This window comes from Nicotiana sylvestris, chromosome 9 (genome assembly GCF_000393655.2).
Source record: "Nicotiana sylvestris chromosome 9, ASM39365v2, whole genome shotgun sequence".
Taxonomy (NCBI): domain Eukaryota; kingdom Viridiplantae; phylum Streptophyta; class Magnoliopsida; order Solanales; family Solanaceae; genus Nicotiana; species Nicotiana sylvestris.
The window spans coordinates 57,908,126-57,920,997 of record NC_091065.1 but is presented as its reverse complement, the minus strand read 5'-3'; the positions used below and the strand labels follow the sequence as shown (position 1 = coordinate 57,920,997).

Genomic DNA, 12,872 nt, shown 5'->3' with positions numbered 1-12,872 from the left:
TATTTTCTTTCTGTCAGAGTCTGTTAGTCGGTTCTTGAGTCTGTATTGTCATCTTGCTATTAGAGTCTGTTGATTTCCTTTTCAATTCTGTTAGTTTTGAGTCATTGTAATCAAAGCATTTTATTTTTATGAAAAATTTTAAAATACCAAAATGTTTTGTTATTTATTATCCTTAGAACTACGCCCGGTCTGATTCATGCGGGATCATGATACGTAGGCAATCTCCATAGGATTCGACCATACCCAAAAAAAGGGATGAAAAGGAAAGTGTGAGAGTGGAAATAAGGAAAATGGGAAAGAAAAGAAAAGACGGAATGAAGCATGCAACCGTTGCAAAACATGTAGAAATACATTTAACTGTATAGGTGCATCATACCCCCAACGTGCGATTACCTGTCTGTTATTTGTTCCAAACTAACCATTTGCTGATGTTACACCCAGCCCAGGTTTTATAGAAAGGTGGTTGGTTTTGTGGTAGTATGGCTTCGCATCCATACTTCACGAGGTCGAAGGGAAGCATTGAAATGTCTTCAGAAATGATTCTGCCAATAGTTCCTATTGCGGATAAGAGTCCAGTCTCGGGCATCCCAACATCAGAATCGGCAGTTGCCGAGGAAAACAGGCTACTGCGTCTCCGCATGATGGAAATGTGGGATGCCTGGGCAAACGGAAGAGAACCACCAAGTACAATCCCTAGATTTACCGAGCTTTTTCCCAAGGCAAGTGGGACCTCCAACATCCCCATAGACTACCCAAACACACCACTAGGACACCCAACTATCTCGACCCATTTTGTGGGAACACCTTCTGAGGTTCACCCCCAGGTGTTAATGTCCCGTGCAGCCTTAAATATCTTCACCGCTCCACCTTGCTCGGCCACGGCACAGTCTACACTGCCTAGGCCTGGTTTTGACCCCTTAGCTTTCACCTTCCAAACACCCATATTCCCAATGGAACCTCCTCAGTTTCCCACTTATACTTACTCTCAACCACCCCGACATGAATTCACTGTGGGGCAAGAAAAGATCACCAAAACTCCTGAGCAAGAAGTGATTGCGAAGAAGATGGAACAGAGTCCCAAAAGCGTACAAGGCTTAAGTGGACAGAAAAGTGTATCCTATGCTGACTTGTGTATGTTCCCTCATGTGCATATACCATTGGGATTCAAAACCCCAAAATTTGAGATGTATGATGGACACGGTGATCCTATTGCTCATCTCAAGAGATATTGCAACCAGCTGCGAGGAGTCGGTGGGAAGGAAGAACTCCTCATGGCCTATTTCGGAGAAAGTCTGGTCGGCATCGCATCTGAGTGGTACATGGACCAAGATATATCCCGCTGGCACATCTGGGATGACTTGTCTAGAGATTTTGTCAGGCAGTTCCAGTACAACATTGATATTGCTCCAGATAGGAACTCATTAACAAACTTGAAGAAGAAATCCTCGGAAAACTTCCGAGAGTACGCAATTAAATGGCATGAACAGGCCTCCAGGGTAAAGCCTCCGATGGATGAGAATGAAATGGTCATAGTTTTCCTCCAAGCTTAGGAGGCTGACTACTTCCAAAATATGATGTCCGCAATGGGTAAACCGTTCGCTGAAGCTATCAAGATTGGCGAAATGGTGGAAAATAGGTTGAAAACGGGTCGAATTCTAAGCCAATCCGCCATCAGAACTACCTCCCAAGCCATTCAGGGTGGGTCTGTAGGAGTGGCAAAGGGCAAGAAAAAGGAAGAAACATCCATGGCAGCGTCGGATGCAAGAAAACACCGTACTCCCAGATCCTTTTTCTCAGAAAGGACCCCGCAACACTACTACCCCCACCAAGATGTAGCCTATGCTCCTCCACCATACTCGGTCATGAATGCTCAACCTTATATCCGGCCACAACAACAAGCCAACCGGAACCAAACTCCATTTCCTAGAAACCATCATCCTTACCAAAACCACTACAATCCCCGGCCTCTACAAAACAATTTCCACTCTCGTGAACCACCCAAGAGACCAAATTTTACACCAATTGGCGAACCCTACTCCAGCCTATTACCAAAACTTGTTCAAATGGGTCTGCTACAGCCTGTTCCTCAAACCAGGCAAAACCCAGCATCACCTTCTTACAAAGCCGGTACCCGATGCGCCTATCACTCAGGGAAGAAGGGCATGACATGAATGACTGTTGGACTCTGAAGAGAGCCGTGGAAAACTTGATAGAACAAAGGAAGATAGTGCTATGGGATGAAGATATTCCCAATGTGACTAACAACCCACTGCCGGCCTATAACAACGGGCTAGTAATCAGAATGATTTGTGAGGACAAGGAATTTGACCCAGCATTGAAGGCCATCATTGCCATCGCTGATGTACAAAAGAAACCAAAAGTTGCTCGAAGTAAGACAAAGGGGAGAAAAAGAACAAAACCACTCCTCCAAAGTCAAAAAAGAAAGTTGAAGTGGAAATTGGGGCAATGACTCCCAAAGATGCTGTCCACTATATCCCTCGAGGCCGCAAAGAAAAGCAGATGGATTTGAGTCCTCCCAGGAGATTCGAACTGAATAAGACAACCCAAATGTATATGCCCAAAGGAGCTTATGTGATGCGGGGGCCAATTAATCTACCAAGGCTGAGTGAGCCCATGGTTATTGGCGGCGCACCACAAAAGCCCATGACGGATCCTACCGCTGTGCCCTGGAATTACAATAAATCAGTGGTGACTTACAAAGGCAAAGAAATCTCGGCAGAGGTTCGAGAAAATACCACGGCTGAAAAGTATTGCAATTTGGAAGAGGTGAACAATGCCACTAGAAAGCGCTTCCCATCTAAGAAGCCCGTAAGTGCCGAAGAAGCGGAGGCCTTCTTCTAAAAGATGGAAATGGCGGATTATGAGGTGATCGACCAACTTCGAAAATTTCCCGCACAAGTCTCCTTGTTATCTCTATTGATGAATTCCGCTGAACATCAAAAGGTATTGATCAAGACCCTTAACGAATCATATGTGCCCGTCGAGACTTCTGTATAGCAGTTGGAGAGAATGGCCGAAAGATTTTTCGTAGTTAACCAGATCTCCTTCAGAAAAAATGACTTGCCCCCAGAAGGGGCTGCACATAACAAAGCCCTGCACCTAACAGTCAAATGCAAAGGGTACTATGTGAAAAAGGTTATGTTGGACGGAGGCTCTGGGGTAGACATTTGCCTACTCTCAACTTTGCAGTGTATGGAAATTGGTACCGAGAGAATCCGACCCAACAACGTCTGTGTACGTGCCTTTGATGATATCAAAAGGGACACAATTGGAGAGATTGATCTGATTCTGACCATCGGCCTAGTAGACTTTGAAGTAACTTTCCAGGTTCTGGTCATGGACATGTCCTACAATTTTCTCTTAGGAAGGCCGTGGATTCACGCAGCGGGGGCTGTGCCTTCTACTCTCCACCAGATGGTGAAGTTCGAACATGAGGATCAAGAGATTGTGGTCCACGGGGAAGATGAGCAATCAATTTATCGGGACCCATCAGTCCCGTGTCTTGAAGCAAGAGAGGGGAGTGAGCACATAGTCTATTAGGCCTTTGAAATCGTGGTCGCTGATCAGTGCGAAGAAGGAAAACCCTGCCCTCAAACCTTCCTTTCTAATGCATCAATTATGGTGGCCAAAGAAATGATCAGGCACATCTACAAACATGGGAAAGGGCTTGGGAAATCGTTGTAAGGAATAGCTGAACCTATCACCTTGACTGCCAGTGAAAAGTTCTTTGGGGTAGGCTTCCGACCTACTCCAACTGATGTAAGATGGGCAGATGATAGAAAGAATGATGGTTGGGTCTTGCCTCAGCTAGTGCCGCATCTGTACAGAACATTTGTCAAGCCAAAATACAATGAGGAAGAGGAGGATAAGGCCTTTACGACCGAAGAATCCGAAGAAATCTGTGGGGCCATGAGGAAGATACTGTATGAAGCCCACATGGTTCAACAAGGGGAAGGCTCAAGCACCGCTGAGGTGCTGTATATGGGACCTAATGCCAAACTGCAGAATTGAAAGGCTACGCCATTCCCAATCAGGCGAGAGTCCCGGTAGACCTGTCCTGCCACTTTTTTTGCATCACAAGTTATTCCAGGGTGTAACTCAGATGTTTTCTTTAGTTTCCTGTCTTTTAATTTCCAATGTAAACCCTGTTATCTTCAAATTCAATGAAATGAAATCAATATTTCATCGTTCATCTTTCTTTATTCTTTCTGATTTGGTTATTTTTTTTCTTTTATTTCTTCTTTCAGTTCTACTAATGCGGCTTTAAATAACATGACATGCTTGCGGACTTCATGCCCAGATCCAAACACGCTCTCTAACCGTGAAGTAATGACCAAAACCAGAATATGATGAAGAAGAGGCTTTTAGGGAAATCAATCGAGAATTGGAACAGTTTGAGAATAAATCTAAGCCGAATTTAAATGATACTGAGCCAATTAATTTGGGTACTTTGGAAGAAGTCAGGGAAACCAAGATAAGCATTCACACATATGAGAAAACCTGGGACGCATTGATTCAACTTTTGTTTGAGTTCAAAGATGTGTTTGCTTGGTCATACGATGACATGCCAGGACTAAGTGTTGATTTGGTGGTTCATAAGTTTCCAACTTACCCCCATTGTCCCCCTGTCTAGCAAAAGCTAAGAAAGTTTAAAACCGATATCAGTGACAAGATTAAAGAAGAGGTCACAAAACAGTTGAAAGCGGGGGTAATCCAAGTGGTTCGATACACCACATGGTTAGCCAATGTAGTTCTAGTGCCAAAGAAGGACGGGAAAATTTGAGTGTGTGTGGATTATAGAGATTTAAACAAGGAAAGTCCCAAAGATAACTTCCCTTTGCCGAACATCCACATCTTTGTTGATAACTGCGCCAAACATGAGATACAGTCCTTCGTGGACTGTTACGCAGGATATCACCAGGTGTTAATGGATGAAGAAGACGCAGAAAAGACAGCGTTTACCACACCTTAGGGTACATACTGTTACAGAGTCATGCCATTTGGTCTGAAGAATGCCGGGGCAACCTACATGAGAGCCATGACTGCCATTTTTCATGATATGATGCACCAAGAGATATAGGTGTATGTGGACGATGTAATCATCAAATCCAAAACTCAGGACGACCACGTTCGGGACTTGAGAAATTTTTTTGAGCGGTTGTGCAAATATGATTTGAAGCTGAACCCGGCCAAATGTGAATTCGGGGTACCATCCGACAAACTTTTAGGATTCATAGTCAGTCGGAGGGGCATCGAGTTGGACCCAGCAAAGATAAAGTCAGTTCAAGATTTGCCTCATCCAAGAACCAAGAAAGATGTTATGAGTTTGTTGGGAAGATTGAACTACATCAGCCGATTCATTGCTCAGTTAACATCCACGTGTGAACCCATATTCAAATTACTGAAGAAAGATACGACAATCAAATAGACAAATGAGTGCCAAGAGGCTTTTGATAAAATCAAAGAATATCTGTCAAATCCGCCGGTATTGGTCCCACCTGAGCTAGGGAGGCCTCTGTTCTTGTATCTGATAGTCTTGGAAAATTCTTTCGGTTGTGTCCTCGGGCAACATGATGTGACCGGAAAGAAAGAGTAGGCCATTTACTATTTGAGTAAGAAGTTCACTAGTTATGAAGCCAAGTACACTTTATTGGAGAGAACTTGCTGCGTTTTAACTTGGGTAGCTCAGAAGCTGAGGCATTATTTGCAAGCTTACACCACTTACCTCATAACAAGGTTGGATCCTTTAAAATACATATTTAGAAGCCAATGCCCACTGGGAGATCAGCAAAGTGGCAGATCTTGCTCACAGAGCTGTGACATAGTCTACGTCACTCGCACGACAATGAAAGCCCAGGCATTAGCAGATCATTTGGCTGAGAAGCCGGTTGATGATGAATACCAACCTTTGAGCACTTACTTCCTAGATGAAAAGGTAAATTCAGTTGAGGCAATATCGGAAGACACACATGCTTGGAAAATGTTCTTTGATGGAGCGGTAAACGCAAAAGGTGTTGGAATTGGGGCAATCTTGATCTCACCCACCGGCTAGCATTATCCCACCACAACCCGACTTCAATTTTTCTACATAAATAATACCGCCGAGTATGAAGCCTACATTATGGGTATGAACATGGCAATCGGCCAAGATGTCGAAGAGTTGTTAATCATGGGAGACTCGGATCTGATTATCCAACAAGCTCAAGGAGAATGGGAAACTCGAGATGTCAAGCTTATTCCTTATAGACAACATGTGGAAGATCTTGGCAAGCGATTCAAGTCAAAAGAGTTCAGGTACATCCCTCATTGCCATAATGAACTAGCCGATGTGCTTGCTACTTTGGCCTCGATGCTGCCATACCCAGGCAATGCCCATATTAATCCCTTGGAAATCCAAATCAGGGAAAGGCATGGCTACTATAATACAGTTGAGGCAGAGCCAAATGTTCAGCCATGGTATCATGACATCAAAAGATTTTTGAAAACCAAAGAATACCCCGAGCAAGCCAGTGGGGACCAAAAGAGAACCATTAGACGACATGCAAGTGGTTTCTTTTTGAGTGGTGATGTCTTGTACAAAAGGACCCTGGACCTCAACTTGTTAAGATGTGTTGATGCCGAAGAGGCTGGAAGAATCATATATGAAGTACACATAGGAGTGTGCGGACCCCACATGAATGTGTATGTTTTGGCAAAGAAAATGCTCCGAGCGGGCTATTATTAGATGACCATGGAAAAGGACTGTTTTAGTTTTGTTCGGAAATGTCATCAGTGTCAGGTGCACGGGGATTTGATTCATGCACCGCCCATAGAACTGCATTTCATGTCAGCACCTTGGCCATTTATCGCCTGGGGTATGGACATCATTGGGCCAATAGAGCCAAAAGCCTCAAATGGGCATAGATTCATATTGGCCACCATCGACTATTTTACTAAATGGGTTGAAGCAATCACTCTCAAATCTGTCACCAAGAAAGCTGTGGTAGACTTCGTGTACTCTAACCTCATCTGCCGTTTTGGTATTCTTGCAACAATCATTACGGATAATGCTGCAAATTTGAATAGTCATTTAATGAGAGAGATATGCGAACAGTTCAAAATAACACATCGGAACTCTACTCCTTATCGTCCCAAAGCCAACTGTGCTGTCGAGGCAGCAAATAAGAACATCAAAAAGATTTTGAGAAAGATGATTCAAAGTTCCAGGCAGTGGCATGGAAAGTTGCCTTTTGCATTGTTGGGGTATCGCACTACTATGCGCACGTCGGTCGGAGAAACCCCGTACCTTTTGGTTTACGGCACTAAAACCGTAATACCCGCGGAAGTTGAAATCCTTCTCTCCGGATCATTGTGGAAGTTGAAATTGAAGATAGTGAGTGGGTCAAAGCCCACCTGGAGCAGTTAACCCTGATTGATGAGAAGCGAATAGCCGCAGTCTGCCACAGGCAGTTGTACTAACAAAGAATGGCCAGTGCTTACAACAAGAAAGTGCGGCCTAGAAATTTTGAAGTGGGGCAACTCGTTCTGAGGCATATTCTTCCCCATCATCAGGAAGCAAAAGGGAAATTTGCTCCCAATTGGAAAGGCCCATACATCATCAGAAAGATATTGCCCAGAGGAGCATTGTACTTGGGAGATATCGAAGGAAATGATCCCGAGGCAGCTTTGCAGCAATAATACTATCCGATTGGGATGACGAAGGCTTTCATTATCGCTACCCCAAACACTCCAATCCTTTTTCTAACCCTTTGAGCCTGTTATTTTTCTTTCATTACCCTCTTTGGAACTCGGAAAAAAAGAGAAAATAATAATAATAATAACAACAACAACAATAAAAGCAAAATATTTGCCTGAACTACGTTCGACTTGATTCCGAAAGGATACATAGGCAGCCTCTCTCTGGGGTTCAGTCACACCAAAATAAAAATTCAAGTTCCCCAAAAACTGAAACTGGGGCAGATTTTATAATGGTTCGGCGATGATCCCGCCTGAACGGTTCCAAAGTTGTAATTCAATCCAAATTCCTTTTACCCCAAACCTTGTTCAAGTCTTTCCGATCGATCGGCAAAAAGTTTTCAAAATCGTAGAACGCAGTTGTTTGGGTCCGATGCAATCAAAATGAGGGAAATAAAATGAAAGTCTTATTCGTGAAAACCCACACGGGCACGATGAGGCGATGGTAAGCAGAGAAATGAAAAATGAGAGAGTCTTGTTAGTGAAAACTCGTAAAGAGCACTATAAGGCGATGATGAGAAGAGAAATGAGAGAGGTCGACAGGCGAAAACCCGCAAATGGCGCCGTTGATCGAAAAGGAGAAACCCCTCACCACCATTTGTATTGAAAGAGTCCTGGCAAGGTTTCTCAGTTTAAAAAAACATGGGTCGCATTGGGTATGTGAGAAGTTGGATAGTTATGCGGATCGGGTATCCAGTCCAAAAAACATGTCATGTCTATTGAAGTCTGCATGCACCCCAGATAAGTCCTTCTTTCCTCCCGAAAGGGACACTTCTCCTTAAATTCATTTTCTTGTCCTTTGTTTACTTTTCCTTGAATCCCTTTCGATCTAACTCTGTTCCGAAACTAATACAAAGAAAAGGTGGTAAGACTAGCTTTACAGGGTTCTGCCTAACAAAAGCCAAAGAAAAGTACCCAGTCTCAGTGGGTGCATCAAGTCGATCTCGACTGGCTATGATGGCTGATGCTCTGAAATCAAAATTATTGAAAAGGAAAAGAAAGCCAAAGGCAAAAGCCCTAAAGGCAGAATGAAGTGAAAGGGTCGAAGCCCCCATGTGGGTAAGCCGTCATGAAATCTTAAAAGTTGAGTCCCTCAGTTTAAAAGATAGATCAATCTTCAAAAACCACCAAGCAGCAGAAGTTCTCAACAAAGGTTCGGGCCGAGATTGAGTGATCGAGACAATCAAAGCCACAAAACCAATCACCATTTCAAACTAACAATTGTTCTTTGTTTAAAATTGAAACAGGTGCAGCCCAAGGCAACCGTGCAAAAGTAGGTGCAACCGAAAGAAAGCTGCGCAAAAGCTAGAAACAGCTTTGCAGTAACAATCAACCCAAAAGGGAGGTTTTCCTCCAAAATTCTTTCCCGCATTTTATCGAAATAAAATGAAATGAAAAAGGAAAATGAAAAAAAAAGAGAAGAAAAAGAAGAAAATCCAAACAAAATGATAGTTCAGAATCCCCGATCTCAATCTTTTACACCTTTTTGCCAACGTTTAGGGCTCCAATCCCTAAGTTGAGATTTTAGAATTAGGGCATCCATTCCCTAGTCGCATGTTGCCAACATTAGGGCTCCAATCCCTAAGTTGAGATTTTAGACATAGGGCCTCCATTCCCTAGTCGCCTTTTTACAACCATTAGGGCTCTAATCCCTAAGTTGAGATTTTTAGATATAGGTCCTCCATTCCCTAGTCGCTTGTTACCAACATTTAGGGCTCCAATCCGTAAGTTGAGCCTTTTAGACATAAGGCTTCCATTCCCTAGTCGTTTTTGCCAACATTAGGGCTCCAATCCCTATGTTGAGCTTTTAGACATAGGGCCTCCATTCCCTAGTCGCCTTTTTACCAACATTAGGGCTCCAATCCCTAAGTTGAGATTTTAGACATAGGGCCTCCATTCCCTAGTCACCTTTTTACCAACATTAGGGCTCCAATCTCTAAGTTGAGATATTTAGACATAGGGCCTCCATTCCCTAGTCGTCTTTTTACCAACATTAGGGCTCAATCCCTAAGTTGAGATTTTTAGACATAGGGCCTCCATTACCTAGTCGCCTTTTGCCAACATTAGGGCTCCAATCCCTGAGTTGATGCGTTTAGATATAGAGCTCCATTCCCTAATCTTTCCTCCTAAAGATACACGATCCTTACTTTATTGTTTTCAACAGAGAAATAATGTAGGTTTTGGTTACAAATAACTCACGAAATTTTCCTAGTGAAAACTGGGGTAGAAAATTTCGTTCGTTTAACTGTTTTGGTGTTTGAGCAGGTTTGACCACGAGGCGCAGGATTCGAGATGACCAAAAGAATGAGTCTCAATCCAGAACAAAGAAAAGAAGAAAAAGAACAAAATAAAGAAGTGAACTCAAAGGTTGAAACGGAGAAGGATGCGAACTGCTCAAGATATGATTGAAGTCACAAGCTTCGCATATCCTGCCTCGATCTAAAGCTGAAGAATAAACCAACGGTTACAGCTGATGAGCATCAAGATTTAGATCGGAGTCTGCAGCAAGACCTAGCCAAGACTCAAGATCAAGCTTCAAGAGATTTATAGATAGGAATCTTGTAACTCGTAGTTGATAGGTTTAGCTAGCTTAGCATTTGATTTTCCTTTTGGTGTAATAAGGGAGTCAGCAAACAGTAGCAGCAGCAACAGTAAAATCACAACTTCCCGATAGTCCCAGCTACCAAAACTTCCAGAACTACACTGACCTGATTCCTTTATAGCCAAGGATATGTAGGCAATCTTTGAAGCAAGGTTCGGTCAGACTCTTTTCAAAAATGCTTCTCATGGATTGTCAAACGGGCAAAAATCCCTCGTGATTGCTCATTTTATCTTTTCCCGAAAACCCTTCGTGTCTCCGAGCAAAGAGGGGCAGCTGAGCACGTGATTTTTGCCCTATATGAAATACTCCTATAAAAATCCCAAGAAAATAGATTTTGTTAATTATTTACCATTTTAGGAATTTTGTAGAATTTTATCTAATTGTTTGCAATTTTGTCCACGTTTAAGTTTTATTTAAATCATAAAAAATACCAAAAATATCACGCATTGCATTTAGGATTTAATTTTATATTTTTAGATTAATTAGTAAATTAGTGCTTTACAAAAATGAAAAAATCACGAAAAATAACTAATTTTTGCATTTTTAATTTTGAGTTTCGAATTTTGGTAGTTTTCCTTTTAGTTTGGTATTTAATTATTTGTGGTAATTGTTATTTAGAGTTAACTAATTTAATTTAGTAGGATAATTTGTATTAGGAATTAATTTAGGTTTTTATTTTTAATTTTGAAAAAAGGGGAGAAAAAGAGTTTTGAAATAAATAAAAAGAAAATGAAGAAGAAATGAGAAGATTCGGATTTTTGGGCCAAAAAGTTAAAATCCCTCAAGCCCAAATCAATTTTACCCGTCCATACCCGTTAAATCCGGCCCAGACCACCCCATACCCGGTCCGCACCACTCAATGAACAAACAACATCGTTTTCCGTTACCCCTTGATTAGGACCGTCGATCTTAATTGATCGAACAGTCCAGAATTGAATCCCCTCTGATATATATATGTCCAAATGTTCACCCCCTACTCCCTCGTCTCTCATCTCTCTCACCCCAGCCTCCCCTAACCCTAAAGTGCCGCCCCAAAATTCCACCATCTTCGGCCGCGGGCGCCACCACCAATCCTTACCAAAATCACACCCTTGACTCCTCTCCACCTCCCCGTCCCAAATCTCCAAACAACTCCTCTCAAATCTGTCCAGAATTGCTCGGATTTTAGATCTAAGTTTGAAACCCTAGCGCCACTATGATTTTCCGTCGGCTCCCGCCGGCGGCGCCACCCCCAATCGATCCCAAATTCATACCATAAAACCTCCATAACTCCCTCCTTCCAAATCTCTAATTGTTTTCTTTTGAATATGTCCAGAACTTCTTGAATCTTAAATCTGAATTCGAACCCTAAAAGTCTAAAATTATTTTCCATCGAACCCGATGGCATGTATGATCATAGGGTGCTATTCCTTTCGAGTTTTGAAGTTTTGATTCAACAAAAACTAATGTCGTTCGATTGTTTTTGACAAACAAATGATCGACATTAGTTTTGTTAATTCAATGTCTCCGATAGGTCTTTGATTTCTGATTTGGTAAGTGTTTTCATCCTTTGTCTTTTTCATCTTCTTTTCCTCTCCCCCTCTTTAGTTAGATTTTTTTACTCTATCTGAAAGCTCGACCAATTTAAATCGCTTCTGTTCGTTTGTTCCCTTCTGTTTAATTTTCAAATCGTAAAAGCTGTTTCTCTGATTTTTTTGGTCCGTTAAGTTTTGTTTAATGGCATCATTTGAACCCCTGATTATTCCCTTTTTTTGTTTAGTCATCTAGTCTAACTTAATTAGGTTTATTCTGATTTAATAAATTAGTTAATTCCATGATCACTTGTGTTTAGTAATCAGTCAATTAGTGTAGGTTTTAGTTTTCAAAATCATCTGAGTGTTTTTCCCTCTGTTTGTTTACTGATTTGATTTAGTTTCATCTTACTGTTTGGGCTTTGAAGCCATTTCAGACTTCACTCCAAGGGGTTGATTTAGGTCATTGGGTTAGAATTGAGCCCATATTTTGTTTAATGATTGGGTCAATTTGACCCATGACCCATGGGTTCCGGGGGTAAATAACCGAGGTCTTAAATGGTAGATTAGGAAATCTAGGTGAGAGAATCTCTTTTAACTGATTGAGGAAGCTTCCTAGAAGCTAGGGTGGAGACTAATGTGAAATTTAATTTCTGAACCTAAGTCTACCTAAGCAAGAATGAAAATATCAAAAGGGTAAAAGTGCAATAAACTGAATTGAGATGCTGTCAGAATCCTGTTTCATTGCTGGTTTTAAATTGATTTCTGCTGCTGCTTGATTGCTGATTTCTTTACCTCTTCTATTTTCCCTGTTCATTACCAGGTATTTCCTCAAATCATCAACAAGTGACTAAGAACATGTATTTCGAGTTGAGGCCTGACTGAATACAAACTGTTTTGAATGTCATTCATTTGTTTTCCTCTATTTCTTTAATGTTCTGTAATAAGTCCTGAATCATACATGTTGTCTTAGCTATCTCATGTCCTTAGTATGCTGCATAAAT

At 41.9% G+C, this 12,872-nt stretch overlaps 1 protein-coding gene across 1 annotated transcript; it reads left to right on the top strand.

Annotated features, from left to right (window-relative positions):
• The first annotated feature begins 6,154 nt into the window (after nt 1-6,154).
• Nucleotides 6,155-9,081, top strand: LOC138877624 (uncharacterized). Its single transcript, XM_070157249.1, has 2 exons — nt 6,155-6,477; nt 9,003-9,081. The coding sequence occupies exons 1-2, from the start codon at nt 6,155-6,157 to the stop codon at nt 9,079-9,081; spliced, it is 402 nt and encodes a 133-aa protein (XP_070013350.1).
• Nucleotides 9,082-12,872: the final 3,791 nt, after the last annotated feature.